This window comes from Lolium rigidum, chromosome 1 (assembly GCF_022539505.1).
Source record: "Lolium rigidum isolate FL_2022 chromosome 1, APGP_CSIRO_Lrig_0.1, whole genome shotgun sequence".
Classification (NCBI taxonomy): domain Eukaryota; kingdom Viridiplantae; phylum Streptophyta; class Magnoliopsida; order Poales; family Poaceae; genus Lolium; species Lolium rigidum.
In genome coordinates, this window is record NC_061508.1 from 205,715,061 (window position 1) to 205,739,614 (window position 24,554).

General features: G+C 47.1%; 2 protein-coding genes across 2 annotated transcripts; one reads left to right on the forward strand and one right to left on the reverse strand.

The window, feature by feature from the left end:
• Nucleotides 1-19,411: 19,411 nt before the first annotated feature.
• LOC124688641 (alcohol dehydrogenase 3) lies at nt 19,412-22,348 on the forward strand. The gene is made up of 9 exons (XM_047222297.1): nt 19,412-19,615; nt 19,702-19,839; nt 19,970-20,015; nt 20,506-20,831; nt 20,925-21,007; nt 21,108-21,183; nt 21,291-21,352; nt 21,461-21,556; nt 21,666-22,348. Exons 1-9 carry the CDS (start codon nt 19,582-19,584, stop codon nt 21,942-21,944), a joined length of 1,140 nt encoding a protein of 379 aa, XP_047078253.1. The 5' UTR covers nt 19,412-19,581; the 3' UTR covers nt 21,945-22,348.
• Nucleotides 22,349-22,435: 87 nt separating this feature from the next.
• LOC124688652 (sm-like protein LSM7) lies at nt 22,436-24,347 on the reverse strand. The gene is made up of 6 exons (XM_047222303.1): nt 24,284-24,347; nt 24,139-24,199; nt 23,954-24,035; nt 23,230-23,301; nt 22,886-22,938; nt 22,436-22,743 (listed from the first exon to the last, which is right to left on the reverse strand). Exons 2-6 carry the CDS (start codon nt 24,139-24,141, stop codon nt 22,648-22,650), a joined length of 306 nt encoding a protein of 101 aa, XP_047078259.1. The 5' UTR covers nt 24,142-24,199; nt 24,284-24,347; the 3' UTR covers nt 22,436-22,647.
• Between the last annotated feature and the right edge of the window lie 207 nt (nt 24,348-24,554).

A 24,554-nucleotide genomic window follows, 5' to 3' on the forward strand; every position in this document is an offset into this window, starting at 1 on the left:
AACAATTCTTTAAGGTGCTCGTACCAAGCTCTAGGAGCTTGTTTGAGACCATAAAGTGATTTATCAAGCTTATAAACGTGGTTAGGAAAGTCGAGATCCTCTAACCCCGGGGGTTGCTTAACATAAACCTCTCGATGCAAAGGACCATTAAGAAATGCACTTTTCACATCCATTTATTGTAACTTAAAATTATGATGTGATGCATATGCGAGAAGGATACGGATGGACTCAAGGCGAGCCACGGGAGCATAAGTTTCTTCAAAGTCAATTCCTTCAATTTGAGAGAAACCTTGAGCTACCAATCTTGCCTTGTTCCTCACAACAATTCCAAACTCAACTTGCTTGTTCTTGAATATCCATTTAGTGCCTATAACATTGCGGCACTCCTTTGGCTTTTCTACTAAAGTCCATACTTTATTGCGCTTGAAGTTGTTGAGTTCATCGTGCATAGCCTCCAACCAATCCGGATCTTCAAGAGCTTCAAATACTTTCTTTGGTTCCACTAAGGAGATATAAGCATGATGATTGCTAAAGCTAGCCAATTTTCTTCTTGTGGAAACTCTTCCTCTTACATCACTTAGGACCTTATCATGAGTGTGTCCAAGAATTTCCATGTTCCTATCTCTTCTTGCAAGACGACATGCCTCGATCTCCTCCTTGGTTCTTCTAGGCCTTGGAGGTATCACTTGATCAACTTGATCGTTTGGGTTCTCGTCTTGACCATCAACTTGAGCTTCCTCAATTTCTTAAGAGTGCTCAACATCATGTGCTTGATCTTGGACATTATTTGGTTAGAGGAGAATATTGAATGGATACTCATCGGATCCATCATGAATCCTTGGTTGATCTTCTCCTTGATCTTGCACACTATAGGAAGGTTTGTGTTCTTGTTCTTGGGTTGGTGCATCATTAGCTTCAAGAGATGGAGTTTGTTGATGTTGTGAAGATGAGGGCTCCACCATAGTAGAGCATAGTACTTCCCGAGACGCCACATCGAGTCCCTCAATGGGGCGGAAAAATCCCACACCCATTCTTACTATGGCATCTTGAGGTATTTCATCACCTGCACAAACATTAACTTTCCCCACTTGGGAGCCATCATTTTCCTCGAACTTCACACTAGAAGATTAGATGATAATCACAGAGGATATGTCAAAGACTCTATAAGTGTGAGATTCGGCATCGTAACCAACAAATATACCCTCCAAAGCTTTAGGAGCAAATTTAGATAAACGAACTCCTTTGATTTTATAGAAACACTTACACCCAAACACCTTGAAGTATGAGATATTAGGCTTGTTCTCGGTGAGTATTTCATATGGATTCTTGTTCAAGCCCTTACGGAGATAGAGCCGATTAGAAGAATTACAAGCGGTGGAGATGGCTTCGGCCCAAAAATTATAGCGGAATTTGTACTCCGCCATCATAGATCTTGCCATATCCATAAGAGTCTGGTTCTTCCTCTCCACAACACCATTTTGTTGAGGGGTGTATGCAGCGGAATATTGATGTCTTATCCCCCTCATCACTAAGAAAATCATTGATTGTATAGTTCTTGAACTCGGATCCTTTGTCACTTCTTATTGCCAATATAGAGAGGTTGTTTTGACGTTGCACCTCGGTGGCAAAGTCAATGAAGATTTGTTGAGTCTCATCTTTATTCTTGAGAAAATAGACCCAAGTATATCTTTAATAGTCATCAACAATCACCAAGCAATTTTTCTTCGCACCAAGACTTGCATGAGTGGTAGGACCAAAGATATCCACATGAAGGAGCTCCAAGATCCTCTAGGAAGAGATAATAGTCTTGCTTGGGTGCGGAGAGCCATGCATTTTGCCTTCAACACAAGCCCTACAAATACAATCTTTGACAAAAGAAACATTGTACATTAGTCCCACAATATGGTTCCCCTTGTGAAGACTTTGCAAAGTTCTCATGTTGACATGGTCCAAGCGGCGATGCCACAACCAACCCACATCCGCCTTTCCGAATAGGCACATCGCACTTACGTGGTGGCCCCCGAGAAGTCCACCACATACAGGTTGTTTTCGCAATACCCAAAGAAAGAAACTTTTAGACACTACAAGAAAAGGGATATTTGTTGACGAAAACCCTGGTGACAAAAATGCATACCGTCATGGATGTGTCCTTATAGGTGACGAATTCATCTTCCGTCATGCATTTAAGGTAATGCTTGACGGTATGATTTTTCGTCAACAAAAAATCGTCACCCATTACCCAACCGGGAAGGGCTTCCATCGTGTCTGTTAATAGGTGAAGAAATCAAAGATCGTGGTGTATGTAAACCGTGATTTGCATATACAACAGACCCACATAGCAGGTAAATAATACTAAGTTACTTTATTAAATGTTATTAGTTTTATATATCATGCGTGACCCACTTGTCAGGAACATATTTAATTAAGTAAAAATTGTGTTTTGGAAGAATCGAACCAGGGCTTTGACGTGACCGACGCGGAGTGTTACCGCTAAGGTAGATATGGAGTTTTGATCTGGATCCGTAACTAGTCTATTCTACATATTTATTTCAATGGTGTGATGTAGATGTTACGACATAATAATTTCCTTATTAATATTTATGTCGGCCGCGGGTGCCTCGTTTAAGTCGCGCCGCTAGCAGACACGGCCTATCTAGGTGATCTTGCTAACGGTCGAATCGACTAGGGTTCTCGTCGAGGTGAGAAGAAATCCGTGAAGGCTCCATTGTGGAGGCGGCGAGACGCATCATCGGTGAGTTCTCCCGATTGTTCGCTAGGTCTAGATTTTTTAATCAGTTGTCAAGATCTCGTTCCGAAGAACGTTGGCATATTCTTAACTGAATTGTAGGCAATGGATCGAAGTTGGATAACCGATGGCACCCGAAGTTCACAACAAAGTACATGGCAGGTGTTAGGGATTTCATCAAGTTTGCGCGAGAACACTTGGACAATACAGTATGAACCAATCTTGTGCCCTTGCAAGGACTCGCCTAAATCTGATACGTCGAGATATAAAAACAGTCGAGGATCACCGCAATTGTTCAGATATGTCCATGACGTATACAAGATGGACTAGACATGGGGAAGGTTTTAGTGATGACGAAGGGCGGGATAGAAACGATGATGGTGCGTATGATAGTGACAATGATGAAGAGAAAGACAATGGTGATTGTTATGTTGATGATTCGTCTAGTATGATCGATGAACTGCAGAAGTCTGGAAATAAAGGTCCTAACCTGCCAAATATTTATGCTAATATAATTGAGTCAGCCAAAAAAGAACTTCATGAGGGATGCACCACTTTCACTAGGTTGTCGTTCATTATTAAGCTCCTTCATGTCAAATCATACACCCGGATAACAAACAGAGGATTTGATCTCTTACTTCAGCTTTTACGTACGGCTTTGCCACGTGTGGACTTTCCCAAATCATATGCCGATGCTAAGAGTGTTCTTTTCCGATGTTGGGCTTGGTTATGAGACAATTCATGTATGCAAGTTTGATTGTTCTTTATTTTGGGGAGATCACAAGGACGATACGCGCTGCCATGTTTGTGGATTATCAAGATATAGAGACCCTACTGCAAAAAAGAAAATCCCTCACAAGGTGTTAAGGTACTTTCCTATAATTAAAAGGTTGCAGAGACTATTTGTTAAAAAGGAAATATCGACACATACTAGATGGCACAAAGAGAAGAGGGTTGTTGAGCCCAATGTACTGAGGCACCCTGCTGATGGTGAGGCATGGAAGCACTTTGATGCCAAGTTTCATTGGTTTGCTAAAGATCCTCGTAACATAAGACTAGGTTTTGCCACGGACGGCTTCGAGTCCCTTTGGAAGTATGAGTAATCCTTACAGTATGTGGCCTATTTTTGTCATTCCTTACAACTTCCCACCATGGATGTGCATGGATCAATCGAATTACATGATGGCATTGCTAATCCCCGGAAAGTATTCCCCAGGGAAAGATTTTCATGTATTTATGCAGCCACTAGTAAAAGATATGATGTAGCTATGGAGTGGTGTGCAGACATTTGATGCATGCACAGAGGAATATTTCCCATTGCATGCTGCGTTTCTTTGGTCTATTCATGATTATCCTGGATATGCCACTATGTCAGGCCGAAGCACAAGAGGATTTCATGCGTGTGTGCATTGTGATGAGAATCCTTGCTATGAATCTTTGAAAAACAAAATTGGATATATTGGGCATCGGCGATTTCTTGTGGGTCCAGCTTGTCATAATATTTTGTGGGTCCCACCATGTCAGCGCCGTCGGACCATGTTGTCAGAACCCAAATGGGACCCACATGTAAGGCCACGTATGCTTTTTTTGGACCAATCAGAAACTTCCCAAGATTTAGATATTGACGAAAGTTGCAATTTTTCGTGACAAACCTGTCTGTCAACAATCAACCTTCGATGTTGACGAATTTGCAGGGTCGTCACCATCAAACATTTGACGTTGACGAAAAAATGCATACCATCACCCCCGATATTTTATGACGGAGCTTCCTTGACGAACCCCATGACGATCAAATTTCGTCACCGCGAAGTAATCCTTGACGAAAACTGGCCTTCAAATGACGAAAGTGATTTGTCAAAAAAAAAAGGTTTTCCTTTGTAGTGAGAGTCTTGCTTTACGAGAGGACCACAGTATCATTATCAATAAAGACGGCAAAACCCATCTTGCCAAGGGCGGAAACAGACAATAAATAGTAGCCAAGGGTTTTGACAATAATTGTTTTGGCCTTTGGGGCATCACCATTAATGACAACTTTCTTGTTTTCTTGTGCGGGCTTGACCTTCTTCTTGTTTTCCTTCTTTGCCTTGGCATTAAAGTCAATGCCCTCCTTCCCATTGTTTGACCTTTTCTTAATCAAGAGGCCATCCAAAGATAACTTACTTTGGGGAGAGGAGGCCTTAGCAAGTTCATAGCATTTTCCTCAAACATATTTGCATGATCACAAGTAGAGGTAGAGGAGCTAGGCACATCATATTTAGCAAGCCTAATTTGAAGTTTCTCATTAGACTTGGAGAGGAGAGAGTGTTCACTCTTCAAGGCTTTGTGAGCCTTGTCTAGTTCATCTAGATCCTTCACAAGTTTCTCATGATCAACACCAAATTTGGCCTTTTCCATTTTAAGCACTTTTGCCTTAGCCCTAGCAAGATCTCTTTCTTTGGTAAGCTTAGCAATTTCATCTTGGGGCTCTTCAAGAGTTTCTAGTTTCTCTTCAAGAGAAGCTATAGTTTCCTGTCCTTCCTCAAGGGCATTTTTTATAGCGGCTATTTCAAGAGAATCCTCTATTTCTAATTGACAATTTTTTTATCAAGGATATCATCTAGTTGTGCTAGACGAACCATGAGAGCCGAAGCATGATCAACCCCTAGAGCATTTGATATGTTAGGCATAGAGGGGTTGGGGGATGATACCTTGGAAGATTTAGCCATGAAGCAATTTTCTTCCTTCATACGAATATCCTCATTGGGGGATTCAATTAGTGATGAAGAGTTGGTAGAGAGGGAAGCAAGAACAACCAACCCATTGGAAGTTTCATCTTCATCATCATCATCATCATCATCCCCGAATGTATATTCTTCTTGAGTTGATAGCAAAATAGATGTGTCCAAGGAGGACCTTGCCATGAAGCAATGTACATTCTTGATGTGAGGGTTCTCATTGGGAGATTCAAAGAGGGATGAAGAGGGAATATTGGTGGTGGCAATGGCGGCCACTTCCTTTGAGATCTCATCTTCATCACTCTCACTATCATTGTCATCGGAGGAATACTCTTCTTTGGTCATTAGCACAATCCTTGATGCCCTCTTGTTCTTCTTATTCTTGTTGTAAAAAAAATATCTGGGTACCAACCTGGTGGGCCTTGTGCCAATGGGCTTGGCACGCATCTGGACTGAGAAAGTGAGAATAGACTGCTCGCGTCCAAACTTCAGATCGTGGCCCACTAAGAGCATACTGCTTTTCCAGGAACAAACAAGAGAAGGTGAACAAATCGACCAGCTCCTGAATCCCCAATCCACCTAGCCTTCAAACCCTCCCGTCCGGCAGCGGCGGCTCTGATTCAACGACTCCCTCAATCTCTTTCATTGCTTAGATGCAAAAAAAGATCTTAGATGCAAATCCTTATGCCTTCTATGTTCATTGCTTCGCTCATCATTTGCAATTGGTAATTGTCTCTGTTGCTAGTTGTTGTTCATCCATTCATAATTTTCTTTGAGAGCATCTCCAGAATTGTGAACACATCAAGTTCTTCTTGCAAAAGAAGAGATGTGCTTAGGGAAACATCATAAACATATTTTGGATATGCTTGAGAGGGGTGAGATATATAATGGAAGAGGCTTTGAATCAAGAAACAAGTCTCACAAGGCCCGGGGATACTAGATGGGATTTACATTATACAACTTTGCTTCGTGTGCACCAAATGTGGGCGGGAATATTGTATACAACTTTGCTTCAATGGAGATATTAGAGTGATTCTCATGCCTTAGTCCAAAGAGCTCTTTCTCAATGTTTAATGTGGAAAAACTTGCTCGCTTATCTTCAATTTATCATGGGGATTTCTCTAATGGTGATCGTGCAACCATAAGAGGCCAACTTTGGAGCTACATTCACCATGTGAGAATCCACTCCACATTTTCTACTTTCATAAATATTGAAAGTTTGGCTACAAAGATGGTTGAAACGGGAAAACATTTGGTCTTCCTATTGGTCTACAAGCTTATTGATGTAACACCCCAACTTTTGCAACCTTGATTAGTTATCCTCATTGCAAAAATTAGGGGGAACAAAAACTTTTTCTATAGACTAATTAGATGAATTGCCTTGATCTGTTTGTTGAAATGAATTGCTCTGATATGTTGGTAGATGAATTGTCTTGATCTGCTTGTTGGGTTTTGTCTTGAGCTACCCAAAAGAACAACACCTCTAGTGGTAAAACCAACAACTCACCTAATAAAATACATGTGAGGCTTAGGAAAAATTGTTTTCTTTCTTACTACACCAAACCCCTCTACTTATGGCAACATGGGTGTGCCTTCTCAAAATTCCTCTTTGTGGTATAATCTAGCTCAAAACATCCTTGATTCAAAACTTGGGATCATCTACCCATTTCTACATCCTTCTCTTGTACCCTATCCAATGTTTAACCTCAGATCACCTCTACCTCTTTTACCTCTTGTATTTATTTTAATCCAAGTTTAACCTTCACAAAACCATGAGTGGGAATGATGGGTACATTTTGTAGCCACCATCTACCCTTGAGAACACTCCTCCCTAAATTAGATTTTCTTTCTCAAAACCCCCATTTGTTTTTCCTTCTCTAGTTTTGATCACAAAAACTACTTCTAGTTTTATTAAATCTTTTCAAGATATTTTCTTCAAAGAAAACAAAGAACTAAAATGGGTTTTTATTTTTCATCCCATTTCTACCAAGTACTGATTTCTAAAACATTATTTTCTATCTTGCTTTCTTTTTAACAAAAATCTTGTTTATGGTACCTATACCATTTCTTGTTTTCCTCTTGCTTATTTTACATTTGAGAAAATCTCTACTTTACTTGAGAAAGTAAGTAGAACATTTTGAACTCCTATGTTCCAACTAGTTTCTCTCAACATTTTCAAATTCCATTCCACTTGAGTTCATTCCTAATTGTCCCTAGACAATTGAGGTGTTTCAAATCCCTTTCAAATAAATTCTTTTTCAAATGACAATCCTTGCACATCTTATGCACATCACTGATCTACCACATTGTATCCCCTCACCCTCCAATTCTTGATCAAATGGATTATCATTTGATACTTTCAAGTGGACTCCCTTCAACAAAACCCTAGACTCAGGGAGTATTTCAAACCACTCCCAATTGACCTCTTATTTGAAGCGCAACTTATATTTCATCATACCCATCTCAATCCTTTATTATTTTCCATCATCACCTCGACATCATGAATTGTTGATTTATGTCACCATATTCATCCTTGTGAGTATATGGTTACTTCACTCACCATCTCTCCTAGCCTTGCTCTACCATTGTCTAAATCACCATCACCACCATCATCTCTTGGACACATCTTTTATCGAGTCGAATGCCACCACCATCTACTTTAGCACCCTTGTGCATTAGTATCATTTTGCCTAAAATTCTATATCTTTTTAGGCCACCATTTTAGTAATTTTTGAGGCACTCAACCTTGGGTGTCATGCATGTGTAGCAATGCTCTCTTGTTGATCACTTGTGCATGGCCAAAAATAGGTGGCCGGCCATGCCATGGCACACATGCATCATGCCTCTCCATTTCCCTCTCTCTCACATAATTATTCCACCTTGGGAAGCCTCTCACTTTTTGTCCCTTCCCCATGCCACTAATAATTTCAGCTTTGGTCAAATTCTTCCCCCACAAGCCAGCCTCCCAACTAACCCAATCAATGAAGAGGCTACCTCCCAACCAACCCAATCAATGAGGAGGCAGCCCACCCCCTCTCCCTCTATATAAAGGGGCTTGGCAGCCCACCCCCCCTCCTTACTTGCTCTCACTTTTCCACTCCCCACTCTTTCCTCCACTCCCACACACTCTCCTCCTACCTCTCCCCACGAAATTGCTGCTCCTCCTAGCTTCATGGCCGGCCATGGCCATGAAAAGCTCTCCAAGATGAAGCTCTCCCCCTCCCTCAAGCTCCTCCTCTCCATGAGAGCATCCCTCTCCTTTTTCTCCCCAACCCTAGATGGTTTTCTCTCCTCTTCTTCTTCCTCCCTTGCTAAGTTTGGATCTTGATGCAGGTGCATGTTGGTTCAAGCATGGAGAAGCTTCACCTATCCTCAGATCTGAAGTCCTTGACCAAAGTTCGTCCAAAACCTTGCAGTAATTTCTTTCATCTTGCTGTTTCAGATTCTGGTACGAACTTGTAAAATCCACCAAAACTCGTGTACAGCTCCAAATCGACTGATTCAAAGTTCCACGGTTAGCTTATGAAAAGATCTACAGCTTGGCGTTGGTTTCATCCTCAAATTCGTAACAGATATTCCTGCGTAATTGAAGTTCTGAAAACATGCAGATTCACTGTTTGTTAGATTTGATTTGTTTTACTAAATCTTTTTGAGAAAACTCAACTGTGGGTGAAAGCCCTCTCCAGTAGCTTCATTTTTCTGTTAGTCTCACCTCAAATAACCACCTAGAATTGAAATGGTTCACAGATCATTTTCTGGTCAGATCTGACTTTGTCTGTTTAAACCAGGAGCTTGGTGATGAATTTGCGAGTGCTCCGTACCACCCCACCGGATGCACACTGCAAGCGGCCGCGGAGCTCGCCAGAGATCTCCCCTCCCAGGCCGGCGTCGCCTCTTCGTCGGGCTGCGGATGTGGTGCCTCTCCGCGCGCAGGCCGCCCAGCCACCGGTTGTGTCTCGCGCGCGGGGTGAGCCTCCGCATCCTCTTGTGGCTGTGCCGCGGCTCCCGGCGGCGCCGCCGCGTGTCCTTGCGGCCCAGCTCCCTCCTGCTGGTGTTGCGCATCATTCTGAGGCTATGCGGACGTGGCGCGACGTCGTCTCTTCCGGCAGCGGCCAGGGCGTGTCCGAGGGTGGTTCTTCTTCGTCCGCGGTGGGCTTCTCCGCTCCGTTTGCGCCAGAGCCTCCTTCGGTGGCACCTCTGGCCCAGGCGAGCCCGGCACCCGAGCGGCTAGACCTGTGCTATCTCCGGCCGTCCCAAGGCATGGTGCAGCTGGAGGTGGACCTGGGCCGTGCCGTGATGGTCACGGTCGTTGGTCCTCGGGTTGAGGTCACGGCGGAGGTGGCGGCGGCTGAGATCCGTGCTCAGCTTCACCTGCCGCAGAGCGCCTTCTCCACCCGCGCGTTCGAGGCGGCGGATTTCCTCCTCCTCTGCGACTCCATGGAGGTCAGGGACTACATCCTCGGCGCCGAGTCCGTCGGCTGCCCGCAGTTCTCGCTGCACTTTGATCCTTGGTCGAGGCAGGCCGGTGCGGTGCTCAGGGAGGCGCCGTTCTTGGCGGACGTTGAGGTGTACGGCATCCCCGGCCACGCTTGGGAGGAGAGGACTGTCACAGCTTTGCTCGATGGCTGCGGCATGATCGACGAGGTGGACCCTGAGACGGTCAGCCGGCGCGACATGGCTTGCTTCCGCGCCTCCGTTTGGACGCACGACGTCGCCGCGATTCCGGCCGTGCGATGGCTTGCGGTCCCAGAGCCAGGATCTGGCAGGCCGCTACAAGTCTCTTCCTCCAGGCCTCGCTCGTCGTCGCCCAAGGTCCTGTGGTACAAGATTCGTTTTTGGGTCGTTCGTTGGCTCGTCGGCGAGGTCCCTTCGGCCGGTGAGTCTGGTCATGGTGGCGCTCCGTCGGGTGGCTCTGGTTCGGAGCCTAGGGACCGTGCTCCGGAGGACGCGGCGCCACCAGCTGGTCCGGTGGTGCGCCGCAGGCGGCGCCGTGCCAATCGTTGGCGGCGGGCGCGTCAGAACGCTGCTGCCGGCGATGCTGGCGTGGGCGCTACGCTTGGGGCCTCCGCGACCCTTGGTGATGTCGCGCCACCGCCGGTTGCCGAGCCGGACCGCTGGTTTGCGGGGCGTAGCCCGACGGCGTGTTCCTCCACGCCTAGGGCTGACGCTAGCCCTGCTGCCTTGCACAACATGGGTGCGGCCACGGGTCTGCGGGCGGGCGCGTCTCCCGCGGAGCATGGGTGTTGGTCGCCGCGCGCGGTCCAAGGCTCCCCTGTCGCTGGTTTGGCGGCTTCCGCCCTAGCCTGCTCGTCCGTGGATGCTAGCGGTTTGGAGGCGGCCTGCGTTTGTCAACGCTCGCGCCTGGCTTCGCCCTGCAGCGCGACAGATCGTGGCTCTCCGTGTCTGCGTGGTGACGTTGCTGCGCTGGAGGCGGCAGAGGCGTTCCTGTCGGGGCAACGGACTCTTGTTCATGGGGCTTCCGCGGTTTCCGGTTTGCCGTGCGCTGATTCACCTGTGTCTTGGTCACGAGGCATGCATCCGCATGCGCATGCGCTGTCGAGCCCGCTGCCTTCTGCTGCTGGTCCTGTCGCTCGTGAGCTCTGCCCGGACCCGCCCTGCTCGCCCGTGAGCACAGTGCATGTGGAGGATGTGGCTCACCTCTCGCATGTGCATGCAGACGCGGATCAGCCGCTCGATGGCCATGCTGTGGCTGGGATCTCCCAGGCCACGTCGGCGGGCGCCAGTGTGCCTGGTGCATCTGCTGATGCTGCCACTCTCTCCGCGCTGCTTAAGATGTTCAGGCAACGGCTGGAGGATCCTTTGCTGAGTTTGCCGGACCCCAAGGTCGTCCGCCACAGGCTGTTCCAGGTGCCGTCCGCTTCGGCTCGCCGTAGCCGCCGCCTTGCGGCCAAGCTCAGCCACGGTGTCTCCTCCCCCGCGATCAAGAGAGCGCAAGTGATCCTCATGAAGAAGCTTGGTCTGAGCGCCGCTGATGAGCGTCTTTCGCAACATCAGCTGCAAGAGTATGCGGCCTTGTTTGCCTTGCCGCTTGGTCCGGAGCAGCTTCGCGCCATCTCTGCGCTGTTTGGTCTCACAGCCCCTTCGGCGGTGGACTCTACGACCGATGGCATGGAGACGGTGGCCGACACGGCCTAGTGCCTTGTCGCACCGGTTGTCTTGGTAGAACTCTCTCATGGAAGGAGAACAAAGTTGTAGTATTGCGGTGTGGAACGCTCGGGGCCTTAACAACCCGGCGCGGCGGGCAGTTGTGAAAATTGCGGTGGCCGAGGCTAGGGCTAGTGTCGTGTGTATTTCTGAGACCAAGCTACACTCTGTAACCGCCTTTGATATTGTTGAGTGTTTTGGTGCCCGCTTTGACGGGTTCGCTTACTTGCCTGCTGTTGGTTCTGCCGGTGGGATCTTGATCGCTTGGGCGTCCCAATCTGTCCGTGTGCTCAGCAGCCGCGTCGATAGTTTCTCGGTGTCTGTCCAGCTCTGCTGCCCTGGTGGCTCCGCTTGGTGGCTTACTTCTGTGTATGGGCCTAACGCGGTGGATCTCAAACCGGCCTTCCTGGAGGAGCTTCGGCAGTTGCGGCTCGCTTGTACTGGGCCCTGGACCATTGCGGGAGACTTCAATCTGATCCTGGCGGCATGCGATAAGAACACGCCTGTTGTGGACAGGCGTTCAATGGGCATGTTCCGACGCTGTGTCAACGATCTTGAGCTCCGTGAGGTTCCTTTGCTTGGTCGCAGGTTCACGTGGAGCAATGAGCGCGTTTCTCCCACGTTGGTCAAGCTTGATCGGTGGTTCGCTTCCGTGGAGTGGAATGAGTTGTACCCCGAGGCGTCGCTCTCGGCCGTGTCCTCATCGCTCTCGGATCACTGTCCTATTCTCTTGACCACGGTGGTGCAATCCTTCGTTGGTCGGCGTTTTCGCTTTGAGCGCTTCTGGCTCAAGCTTTCGGGCTTTGCGGAGGTGGTGAAGGACCTTTGGTTGGAGGTGGACGCCGATGAGCCCTTGCCTGCGGATCCGCTGCGTAGGCTTGAGTTTAAGTTGCGGAGGGCTAGCCGAGGTTTGCAGAGCTGGAGCCAACGCAAGGTTGGCTCCATTCGGGATCTCATCTTGGTGGCCAATGAGGTCATCTCGCGCCTTGATGTGGCTCAGGAGGGGCGCCCTCTATCCGTGGGCGAGTGCGAGCTCCGTCGCGGGCTGAAGCTCAAGGTCTTGGGCCTCGCCTCGATGGAACGCACCATCATTAGGCAGCGGGCTCGGGTGGCCGGGATTGCCGAGGGCGATGCGTCCTCCAAATTCTTCCGCATCATGGCTTCGGCGAGGCGGAGTCACAACTATATATCCACGTTGCGTTCGGGGGACCAGCTTGTGACGGATTGTCGGCGAAGGTCGAGGTGGCCACTGATTTCTTTGTGGGTTTGCTCGGGACGGCGCAGCCGAGGGACACTGCCTTGTCTTTCCCGGCTCTTGGTCTCCACCCCCTGGACCTGTCAGTTTTAGAGGCGCCGTTCACAGAGGCTGAGGTCTGGGCGGCCATCTGTGCTATGCCCACTAACAAATCGCCGGGGCCGGATGGATTCACGTGGGAGTTTTACCGGCATTGTTGGCCAATCATCAAGGTGGATGTTATGGATGCTCTGCGTGAGGTGTGGTTTGGCAGAGACCAGGGGTTTGACGGGCTGAATGAGGCCCTTATCACCTTGCTGCCCAAGAAGGAGGGTGCGGTGGACCTGCAGGACTTCAGGCCGATCAGCCTTGTCCACAGCTTCGCCCGTCTGTTCACCAAGGTTCTAGCTCGTAGGCTGGCTCCTCGCATGCCTGACTTGGTGGACACGAACCAGACCTCCGCGGCCGCTGCATACAGGACAATTTTCTCCTAGTCCAGAGTTCGGCCAAGCTGTTTCACTCTAGGAGGATCCCCTCCTTCATGCTCAAAGTGGATGTGGCTAAGGCGTTCGACAGCATTTCTTGGCCTTTCCTCCTGGAGGTCCTTAGGCATCGGGGGTTCGGTCCTCGGTGGTTGCGGTGGATTGCCTTGCTCCTCCGTACGGCCAGTACCTCTGTCATGGTGAACGGTTGTGCTGGTGCCGCCTTTAGGCATGGCCGGGGTCTTCGCCAAGGCGACCCCATTTCCCCGCTTCTGTTTTTCATCCCCATGGATGTCCTGTCGGCCATGCTCCGAACCGCTGAGCAAGCTGGTGTGCTCGCCGACCTGGCTTCTTTGGGCTTGCGGAACAGAGTGTCCTTATATGCGGATGATGTGGTTGTTTTCGCCAAGGCAACTGCTGAGGACCTCCAGGTGGTGTGGGCGGTGCTTGACTGTTTTGGCGTGGCCTCCGGCCTCAAGGCGAATCCGGCGAAGAGCTCTGCGGCTCCAATTCAGTGTCCTGACGATTTGCTTGCAGCCGTGGCCCCTTCGCTGCCGTGCCCTCTCAGCTCCCTTCCCTGCTCCTATCTGGGGCTGTCGTTGTCCATCCGCAAGCCAAGGAAAGCGGAGCTGCAGGCTCTTCTGGACAAGCTGGCGGCTAAGCTTCCGTTCTGGAAGGCGAAGCTGATGTCGAGGGAGGGGAGACTGGTGTATGTCCAGGCAGTCATGACGGCCTCGGTTGTCTACCACCTTCTTGCTCTTGACGTTGGTCCGTGGTTCATCAAGGCTGTGGACAAGCTCAGGCGCGGCTTTTTCTGGGCTGGCAAGGAGGATGCTAGGGGAGGGTGCTGCATGGTGGCGTGGCATTCCGTTTGCCAGCCTAAAAGCCTAGGTGGGCTGGGTCTTCACAACCTCCGCTGGCTGAATGTGGCTCTCCGCACACGGTGGTTATGGCTACAGCGGTCGGACGGCTCCAGGCCTTGGTCAGGGCTCGACGTGAGGGTCAATGGTGAAGCCCGTGCCTTGTTCGATGCTTCCGTTTCCATAGAGGTCGGGAGTGGGGCTTCCGTTCGTTTCTGGGAGGACGCTTGGATCGGCGGTCTCACAGCGGGAACCATCACGCCGGATCTTGTCGGCCTTGTGCGGGAGCCTGTGCGCCGCCGCACATCGGTACGTGACGGGCTGGAGGGGAATGCGTGGGCTGCTGACATTTCCGACCAGCTCTCGGTGCTGGCGATTGTCCAATACCTTCGCCTGTGGGAGGCCGTTGCTCACGTGCCGTGGCCGGGGGTTGGGGAGGACTGGTTCTCTTGGAAGTGGAGTGGTGACGGACGGTTCTCTTCTAAGTCCGCTTACCGTGTGCTCTGGCATGGTACGTGCGGGCTGCCAGGGGCGACGCTGGTTTGGGACTCCTTTGCGCTGTTGCAGTACAAGCTCCATGCTTGGCTGGCTTTGAGGCGTCGCTGTTGGACGGCGGATCGGAGGTTGGGCCGGGGCTTGCCCACTCACACCATATGTCCCCTCTGTAGCGTTGATAATGAAACTCTCGACCACCTCTCGCTCCACTGTGCGTTCTCTCAGGCGGTTTGGTCCGGCCTGGTGACCCGGCTAGGCCTTCCCGACATCGTTCCTTTGAGAGATGACGGCATCAACGAGTGGTGGCTTCAGGCGGCCCATCGGTTTCCGCCGGCGGATAGGAAGAAGGCCAACTCGCTGATCATGCTCACTTTGCGCATGCTTTGGCTCGAGCGCAACGCTAGGGTGTTCGATGGCAACTTGTCGCCGGTGAATGTTACCTTAGGTTTAGTCCTTGAGGAATGGCGGGTTTGGTGTGAGTGTAGAGGTAGGCGGATTATAGATGTCCACTAGCTTCTGGCCTCCTTAGAGAGGCCGGTTTTCTCGGTGGCTGCGATCCGTTTGTATGGGACATCTTGGTCCGCTTCTTATGCTTAATACAATGACACGCAGATCTCCTGCGGGTTCTCAAAAGAAAAATTTGCGAGTGAAACCAATTGCATTAGAACCGTATTGTCAATACCTTTCAGATGCAACTGACTTCATATTTTTAGGATTTTTCTACGATTTTTGGCATACAGATCTTGTTTTCTGTACAGTCAGATTCAAGCAAGATCCTAAAATTGTAGGTTCAACCTTTTTGAGTGATTCCAATTGGGTTAGTCTCGTATTAGTGTTGGCCATCTAGGAAAAATACTTTTAGTCTCTGTTCATGCATATTGGTTAATGGTATTAACATGTGTGTGCTATATGAGTTGTTGGTCCAAAACTTTTTGGTTTATTTAAAACCCTTGACCAACTCTTTTTATTAGAAACGGGCAACCTTTGTTTTATGCTTGCAAAACAAAACCTCTGCAACTTAACTTTAGCTCTATTGTTTTGCTTAATATTTTAAAGGTGTGGTATCTTACTTGCTTCCTATTTTTGTATAGTGATTAAGTGAGCAAATTAAGTTAGGAAAGCTGATTTCTACTTTTCCAAAATGTTTGAAAATGTATTGTGTATGTGTTTGATGCCAAACTAATGTATTTGTCCTCTTCATGATGTTATCTACCAGGGGATATTTGGTTTATACCATGGTGATAACCGAGAGAGGCAATTGCTAAGTTGTGATGCACTCATACCTCTACTAGGTAAATAAATGGGGTTTTCTAAATTTAGAACTCTTAAAGTTGTTTTGTGGTATCTATAAGTCCTTAGTATGTTATCCCTTGGCTGCATGGTTAGTTTTTGATTGTTAAATGTTGTCTTGTTGGTGCAATGCGATTGATTGTGTTCCTTTTATATTTTCCGGCGATAGATGCGAACAATTCCGGAGAAGAAGAAGAAGTGGTTCGGACAAGGATTTTATTTATATTGTTGGAATTCTTATTGGATGGAGTTGGAGAAGTCCAGGGACAAACAAGCCAACCAAGGCAAGCCATCTCTTGATCTATGAATGTTGAATCACATATTGTGGTTACTTTGTTGTTATTCTTGTCTATCGATATATTTTGTGTGGTATCTACTTATGTTGATGGAGCGTGCTCACCATGAGCATGTTGGATTCTCTTTGACACCTCACCTACCATCCCCTTTAGGGAAATGGTGGTCATTATCATGATCTTGGTGTACCCTCGAAGTGTGAGGGGTACGCCCACTTATCTTGTGTGTGTCGACCTCATGACACCCTTCTTGAACCCCTTGTTGATGTTATGCATACTTACTCTCGAGTGTGTTGAACCCCTTGTTCATGTTCTGCATACTTACTCTCGAGTATGTTGAACCCCTTGTTGATCTTATGCATGCATACCCTGAGCATGTATGCCCCCTTGACCACCTATTTTATCATCTTCTTCATGGTATGATGATTAACATCATGACCCTTGTCGAACAATCCTACCTATGTTGTTCCCATGCATGCTTATCCTAAGCATGTATGATCCCCTTGACACCTCAACTATCATCTCCTTAGTGGTATGATGGCTAGCATCGTGCCATCGATATATCTTAGCTCTTACATATAACCTTAGGTTGGGAAAACCCCGATGTTTTATGTTTTGGAAAAACCTTGAAAACTTTGGGAAGATGTTGTCTTGCCCAAGTGTTGTTCAAGAGAATGGTCCTGATGTTTCGGAAAGTGGTATGGTTGGTTGTGGACAAACAAAGGAAGTGTGGGTAAAATATTTTTAAAGGAGCACTGCGTATAAGTGTACGCCAGCCCAACTTTTATCGCGCAACCACGCTACCCCAACATGGGCGCGGGGCTTAGCCCTAGTTTGTTGAAGCTGGCATGAGACACCTTCACAACTTTCTAGGGAGGGTCACGATGACCTCTGACGCCGGGTTGCGCTCTGAAGGAGGCAATACACTGCATTAACTTGTAGCCGGACGATTACTGAGGGTCTTCTGTCGTGGCGCCGGAGATACGCTCAAAAAGGAGGTATGCTGCCGGGGTGCCGGGAAGGGTTAAGCCCGCGAGGAAGGACTCATGTCGTTGAAGATAAGCGAAAGGTTATGTTCGGGTATCCGTCGTGGCATATGTTGTTATGCGGTGATGATGCCCACACGATAGGTATCCGGATAGTTGTGGGGAAAGTGTGCAAACTCTGCAGAGTCAAATCTATTCGAATAGCCGCGTCCGCGGTCATGGACGGGTTGAAAAGGCCTACCTTAACCTACGCTAGTTTTGTTTTAGAAAGGCTTTACAAAGGAAAAGAGAAAGTTGTTTTCGGAGTACCGGAAGGGTACAGGAAAGTGGTTGACCATGTGAAGATGGTCGGAAAGGAAATAAAAAGGGCTACTCCCATCCTAGTGTTTTATGTTGAAGAACTCTTTTGAAGTATCTTCTTTAACAAAGATATAGAGATGTCATAGAAATGTCTTATCACCCTCTTAGTGTCCCCTTCAACTGCGATGTGGGATGCTATATCCACAAGAGAAACTGATTCTCTCTCACATGCTATATCCACAAGAGAAACTGATTCTCTCTCACATGCTATATCCACAAGAGAAACTATTCTTCCTCTCTTGTCTCTTTTAGTTAGCATTGTTAGCATCTTTCTTGATGGTTTGCGAGTACAATTCCAATGTACTCACGGCTTTGTCCCTGGCTATTTACTTGGCCAGACTTGGAGGACTCGACAGATGAAGAAGGAGTTGATGACGTCTATGCGAGCTAGGAACGTCTTCCCGCTCGCTTGCTCGTAGGGTTATGGCGGATGACTTGGGTATCGCGCCGCTAAAGTGATGTTGCTACTCGATGTTTAGAAAGGCCCGTTGAGGCTATTATGTAAGTACTGGTCATGTGACCTTATTGTAATTTTCTTATTCCGCTTTGTAATGGATGGTGTAATTTGATATCAGTTCGGTTATGTGTTCACGGTGCACTGATCATGGGATCGTGAACTGTATACATAACAGGGAATTTCGGACAGCTAGTCCGGGGTCCCCACAATTGAGTTGACCTTAATATTACCGGTGTCAACCGCATCGGTTGAGAGAGCTTTTTCGGCAATGAAGATCATCAAGTCCAAATTGTCTAACAAGCTCAAAAATGAAATGGTTCAATGACTTGATGATATGTTACACCGAGAGGGAGATATTTAGCCAACTTGATAGTGGTGTTATTGCTCAATGATTTCAAGCCATAAAGAAGAGGAGGAAACATCTACCTCATAGGCCTACTAGTGTTAATTAGCACATCATGGCAATATCTTGGTCTATTTCTCTGCTTGTTGAATCAAGATGTTTATATTTTGAAAGTATGTTCATATGATTTACTAATCCATCTTTCTCTTTTATCTTGTAGAGTCTATTTGTGGTTGCATTTGGACATTTCAACTTTTGTCATCGACTCTTGAAGTTTCATTAGTCTTTTGGGCTTCTTGCTAATTTGTATCATATCTAATATTAGCGCATGTAAGAATTTGAATATGTTGTGAACTTGCAAATATTTAAATGTTTTGTGAACTTTGAATGTGTTGTGAACGTGTAATGTATATATCCGTATTTCCTCATTAAAACTATTGCGGAAACACAATTTGCGGCATCAAATTCTTATATTTGTTACCGAATTTCTTTAGTTGTTTTGCGCCGCGCCCAGGTTTCTACAAATTCATGGGTCCGCCATTAGCGATAAGCACGGGCGCCAGCGAGCAAAACTTCACAATATTGGGAGTCTTTACAAATGTTGTGTGTTATCTTATAATCTGATAAACCATAGCCGGCGGTTGACAAGATGTATATATAAGCGGTGATGGCGATCCGACGGCCTCGTTCCGCTCATTAGAAGTGAGCCTCCTTTTAACGTGAATTTAGATCACAATATAACATGGACTAAAACAGCATCGTTTTTAAACTTGTAGATACGATTTTCATATTCTGAAATAAATGGAGGTATCATCCCACCACGCCCATCTCATCCGAGCTGGAAAAGCACATGGGGCTGAGAGCAGAGAGTCTGATACCGGCGGAGCCGCAGACAGAGAAACGGAAGCTACGGCCACCCCTGTTTTGGCTTCCTTCTCCAAGAAAAAACAATCCTTCTTCTTTCCCCACTTGCACTCCAAGAAGCCAGCCTTAATTACTCGGAGGTTCCTCCCGTACCAGCATATATATAGCGCTCGCCCACCGTCGTTCCTTACCAACATCAAATTTAGGAACCGCCTGCCAAGTAGAAACAGCGAACAAACAGCGATCCATCTTTCTCTTCGAGTTCTTGGAGCGAGCGACCGACAGGCAAGGCATGGCGACAGCCGGGAAGGTGATCAAGTGCAAAGGTTTGTTCTCGAAACAGTTTCATCAGATTTTGATTGAAGAAACTCTGGAGTTGTTGTTTGAGTAAGGGGCTTGTTGGTTTTTGCAGCGGCTGTGGCATGGGAGGCCGGGAAGCCGCTGTCGATCGAGGAGGTGGAGGTGGCGCCGCCGCAGGCCATGGAGGTGCGCGTCAAGATCCTGTACACCGCCCTCTGCCACACCGACGTCTACTTCTGGGAAGCCAAGGTTTATATCCATAACTCGCAAACTAATAGTTCTGTGTTTTTTCTTCCAGTCGGGGTAATGGTGACACACCTAGAGTAGTGGATCAGTAACTAATTAACATGGTGATTGATGTTCTGCTTGGATTTGTGCAGGGCAAACTCCTGTTTTCCCTAGGATCTTAGGCCATGAAGCTGGAGGGTATGCCTCTCTGTCTCTATCTCTGTCTTTTTCCCGTTGCAGTTTTGTTAATTACGTCGCGGAACCTTGACTATGATGTTGGCTTCTAATTATAGTAATTCAGAATCCTGATTTGCCAGTAGTATTAGATTCATAACTATATAGAGCAAGTGGTCAAATTTTATTGCCAATGGATGAAGTATCATGGGACAGCATGTCAGCATCTTCCGTGGCACTAGCTCACATGAAGTGCTTTGTAGAATTTTTCGCAAAAAGAAAGTGCTTTGTAGAATAATATGGTTTATTTATCTGTAACTACCATGTTCTTTATGTTCCCGTTCTCCTAATTATTTCATTACAGATCATTCTCGAGAAAAAGATCAGTAACATACTACATTGTTTGTTTGGAAGTTGTCAATTTTATCCAACATATTTTTGAATATTAGAATCTTTCCTCTTCATAGTTTATCTTTATAGTAATTCTTTTCCTATAATTACTTCTTTCAAACAGTATTGTTGAGAGCGTGGGAGAGGGTGTGACAGAACTAGTGCCAGGTGACCATGTCCTCCCTGTGTTTACTGGAGAGTGCAAAGAGTGTGCCCACTGCAAATCAGAGGAGAGCAACTTGTGTGACCTCCTCAGGATCAACGTGGATCGTGGCGTGATGATCGGTGACGGGCAGTCCCGCTTCACCATCGATGGAAAACCGATCTTCCACTTTGTCGGGACCTCAACCTTCAGTGAGTACACCGTGATTCATGTAGGGTGCCTTGCCAAGATCAACCCCGAGGCTCCCCTCGACAAAGTTTGTGTTCTCAGCTGTGGTATCTCAACCGGTAAGAAGAGATGGCTCCTCACGCCATTTTTTCCAACTGAAACACTGTGTTTAGGATGCCTCGGTTAGTTACTGAAATGTCATGTTTCTTCAGGTCTTGGTGCGACCCTCAATGTCGCAAAACCGAAAAAGGGTTCGACAGTGGCGATTTTCGGACTTGGAGCTGTAGGCCTTGCTGTAAGTGACACTGATAAATACCTTCAACAACGTACTGCAGGTTGATGACAGTTATGCCGTGTAACCATGACTAATTATTATGTGTTTCTTACTTCATTAGGCCATGGAAGGTGCTAGGATGGCTGGCGCATCAAGGATCATTGGAGTGGACTTGAACCCTGCAAAGTACGAACAAGGTACAGTCTGCCTCTGCCCCATGGAAACCCAAAGAACATCTTAGTAAATGTTATTGGATAGCACACTGAACAAAGCTAACAACATGTCGATTATTATTTTTTTCCAGCTAAGAAATTTGGATGCACAGACTTTGTGAACCCAAAGGACTACACCAAGCCAGTGCAAGAGGTCTGTTAATTTCTTTGCCTCAGTCAGTATACATCTATTGTTATCTCCCTATGCTCATGGCATGCATAAAATTTGTGTGAAATGCTCACTGTTCCATGGTGCCCCCAGGTGCTTGTGGAAATGACCAATGGTGGTCTGGACCGGGCCGTGGAGTGCACTGGCCACATCGATGCCATGATCGCTGCCTTTGAATGCGTACACGATGTATGTAAAATAATTCGCAGCAGTTAATAACATGTACTGTCTCATATGATTCTTCTGAGCAATATCTCTTTCTGTTCTAAACTGAATATCCTGAATGTGGTGGATGCAGGGGTGGGGCGTGGCGGTGCTGGTTGGCGTCCCCCACAAGGAGGCCGTGTTCAAGACCCACCCCATGAACTTCCTGAACGAGAGGACACTCAAGGGAACCTTCTTCGGCAATTACAAGCCACGCACGGACCTTCCCGAAGTCGTCGAGATGTACATGAGGAAGGAGCTTGATCTGGAGAAGTTCATCACGCACAGCGTGCCCTTCTCGCAGATCAACACGGCGTTCGACCTCATGCTCAAGGGGGAGGGCCTGCGCTGCGTGATGAGGATGGACGAGTAGATTTGGTGCTTCGACGTATATCTCTTTGCTTTAAAGATTTGGTGGTGCTTGACAAGCAAAAGAGAAAGGAAATAGTACAAGAAGATTTTCCTTTTGAGTATAATAATAATGTACTAGTCGTCATATGTTTTATTTTAGTTCTATGGACACACAAAATGAACAGCTCTGCCTTTGTGGACACGATTTGGTAGTTTCAATTGTGTCATCGGCAAATTCCAGTTAACATGTTAATTCCAAATATTCTGCAACAGTAATGACAGTCTGCAGTTTCTGTGTTAACACTGGCACCTTCCAGTGCAAATTAGGTCTGCTATCTTCTCTTAGTTTTTTGTTTGCAAAGTGCCAATTTTCTGGAGTTGTGGACCTTTCCATCAGGAAGAAGGAATAAAGATATCCTCCGTATATTCCTAGTTTTAGACAAGAGACAAGAATAAACTGCAATCACACACAACACACAAGGGGGCAACAGAGACAGCTGGAGACACTTAACATGTACAAGGAGACATCATACCTGTATACGTACTCATTATTATCTTGGCATACATATAAACCGTCAGACATAAGACATGGACGTAACTCTCATAAGCGACTGCTACACAAAATTACATGAGTTAACATAAGCCTCTCCACCTGGAAACCAACCAGCGTCTGAGGCCATGTTTAGGGGTGCGCAGATATCGACCAAGGCGCGAACACAGGCAGGTCAGGCTTGTGCGCCATCAGCCTCTTGGAAGGGGTTTTTGATCTCCTCCGTTCCCTCGGTTGGTGACACCAGCATCACCGCTGTACCTCTGCAGACCTGCAATTAACAGGCGTTAGCGAATGCTTCAGTTGCTGCTCTGTTGCAGATATAGTTGATAAATAGATTTCAAGGATGTGACCATGCAGCACATTCTTGGAAGTACAATCTCCAAACCAATAGAGGAGCGATGTAAACTTACAATGAGACCAAGCTGCCTGGTTTTCGCCGACAGTTTCAGCGGGTCATCTTGCTCTACAAAGATGACACAGGTGTACCGTGAGATTCATTAGACTTGGAAAAAAGACAAGATAAGGTTGTCCTCATTTTTACAAGTGCACGGCAATTAGATATTCTGTTTAGATTGACAAATGCAGATAGCAGTTATGGTATTTTTGTTGCGTTATTTGTTCGGTTGCGTTAGTAGTAAGCTTTTGTATGGTAGTCCATAGAGACCAAGCTCCAAACAGAAGACATACTTTGTAATTGTTTTTGGAGGGTAGAAGATGCGATCAAATTAAACTATGCAGCATGTTTGAGTAGTACCTCTCTCAAACTCAATTGCTTCATCAAGCACCAAGTTCAGAAGCTGGTCATAGCCCTTCAAAGTTCCTGTAACTGCAGGTGTACAAATGCCAAAGTCAGCCTGTTTGTGTTGTGTTGGGACAAACTGCAAGATAGCAAATAGTTTCCGCCAAAGGTTGACTAATGCCAAGTCACAGCCTTTGCTGTGTTGCCTTTTAGGAAAATTGAGCCATTCTAGGTCCATGCATATTGGAGCAATAACCAAGAGACACAACATAGAGACTACTCCTCGTTTAACAAAGTACGCATACAACTAGTACCAAATCCTGGGAAATGATAACTGATGCAACTAAAACCAAGTCATTTTCACCATTCATCCTGCCTAAGCAGATTACAATTCAGTTTTTTTTTTCCCAATGAATGATCTTAGAAAAGAACAGGTTGAAGTCATTCTCAAGTCCCCAACCAGTCATCTCGCTGAAGGACTCAGTTACCTCGGTTTTAGTTATCAATGTAACATCATTCATTAGAATAAGTTGGCTAATTAACAATAAGTTGACGCTCCAGCTAAAGTTATATGCACATCAAGTGATCGATCTAAACAAAAGTCGAATTACTAACCCATTAGCCCAACAAACTTGCAATGAGCTCGTAGGTGAACATATAAATAGCATGAACCAAATTGGAGGGGACTGTGCTGAACGCGAACATGGATTAATTTGGCGAGGGAATTGAAGCGACGGACCTTGCCTGCCGCCGGTGAGCTTGACCTGGACGCCCTTGTCGACGAACTTGGCCAGGTCCAGCACCGTCTCCTTGCGCCCTGACTGCACAACCAGCAAAAGAACTCACTCTAATTAGATGGATCCAAATTCCAATCTTCCATTAGTGAACTAGGAGGGGAATCGATTCGATCCGAGCTTTACTCACCATCGCGAACCAGCTCGCTCGCTCCAAACCTAACCACCACGAACCAATCAACCAGCGAAACCTTCAAGGAAGAGACCAAAACAGAAGACGGTCAGAACATCGCTAGGCGCAGGAGAGGGATGCTTCGGCGACGGCGATGGCTCACCGGAGTAGGGAGGGAGGCGGCCGCCGACGCAGGTGTTTCCTTCTGCTTTTCTGCTGTGTTTTCTTTTTCTCTGTCTTCTTATTGTATTTTTTCCTCTAAATGCGCTGGGCCTGTTCTCTGGGCCGAGGTCCGCGTTAACGGCCCATGTCGTGTCTCGTGTGGCTTCTCTTGCACTCTTCTCTCTTCCTTCCAAAGGACGCTAGCTTCAGCCACTCTGACTGACGCCACTACACTCCCTCCCACTTCTCTGCCTCCTCAGTTTTAGGTAACT

Bases quoted from the DNA above. Each gene is read 5' to 3' on its own strand.
- LOC124688641 (XM_047222297.1), top strand. From the start codon at position 19,582: ATGGCGACAGCCGGGAAGGTGATCAAGTGCAAAG. The intron at 21,184-21,290 runs GTACAGTCTGCC...ATTTTTTTCCAG, and splicing joins CCCTGCAAAGTACGAACAAG to CTAAGAAATTTGGATGCACA. The intron at 21,353-21,460 runs GTCTGTTAATTT...TGGTGCCCCCAG, and splicing joins ACACCAAGCCAGTGCAAGAG to GTGCTTGTGGAAATGACCAA.
- LOC124688652 (XM_047222303.1), bottom strand. The intron at 23,302-23,953 runs GTCCGTCGCTTC...GTACACCTGCAG, and splicing joins GCTCACCGGCGGCAGGCAAG to TTACAGGAACTTTGAAGGGC. The intron at 22,744-22,885 runs GTAAGTTTACAT...TGTTAATTGCAG, and splicing joins CCAGGCAGCTTGGTCTCATT to GTCTGCAGAGGTACAGCGGT.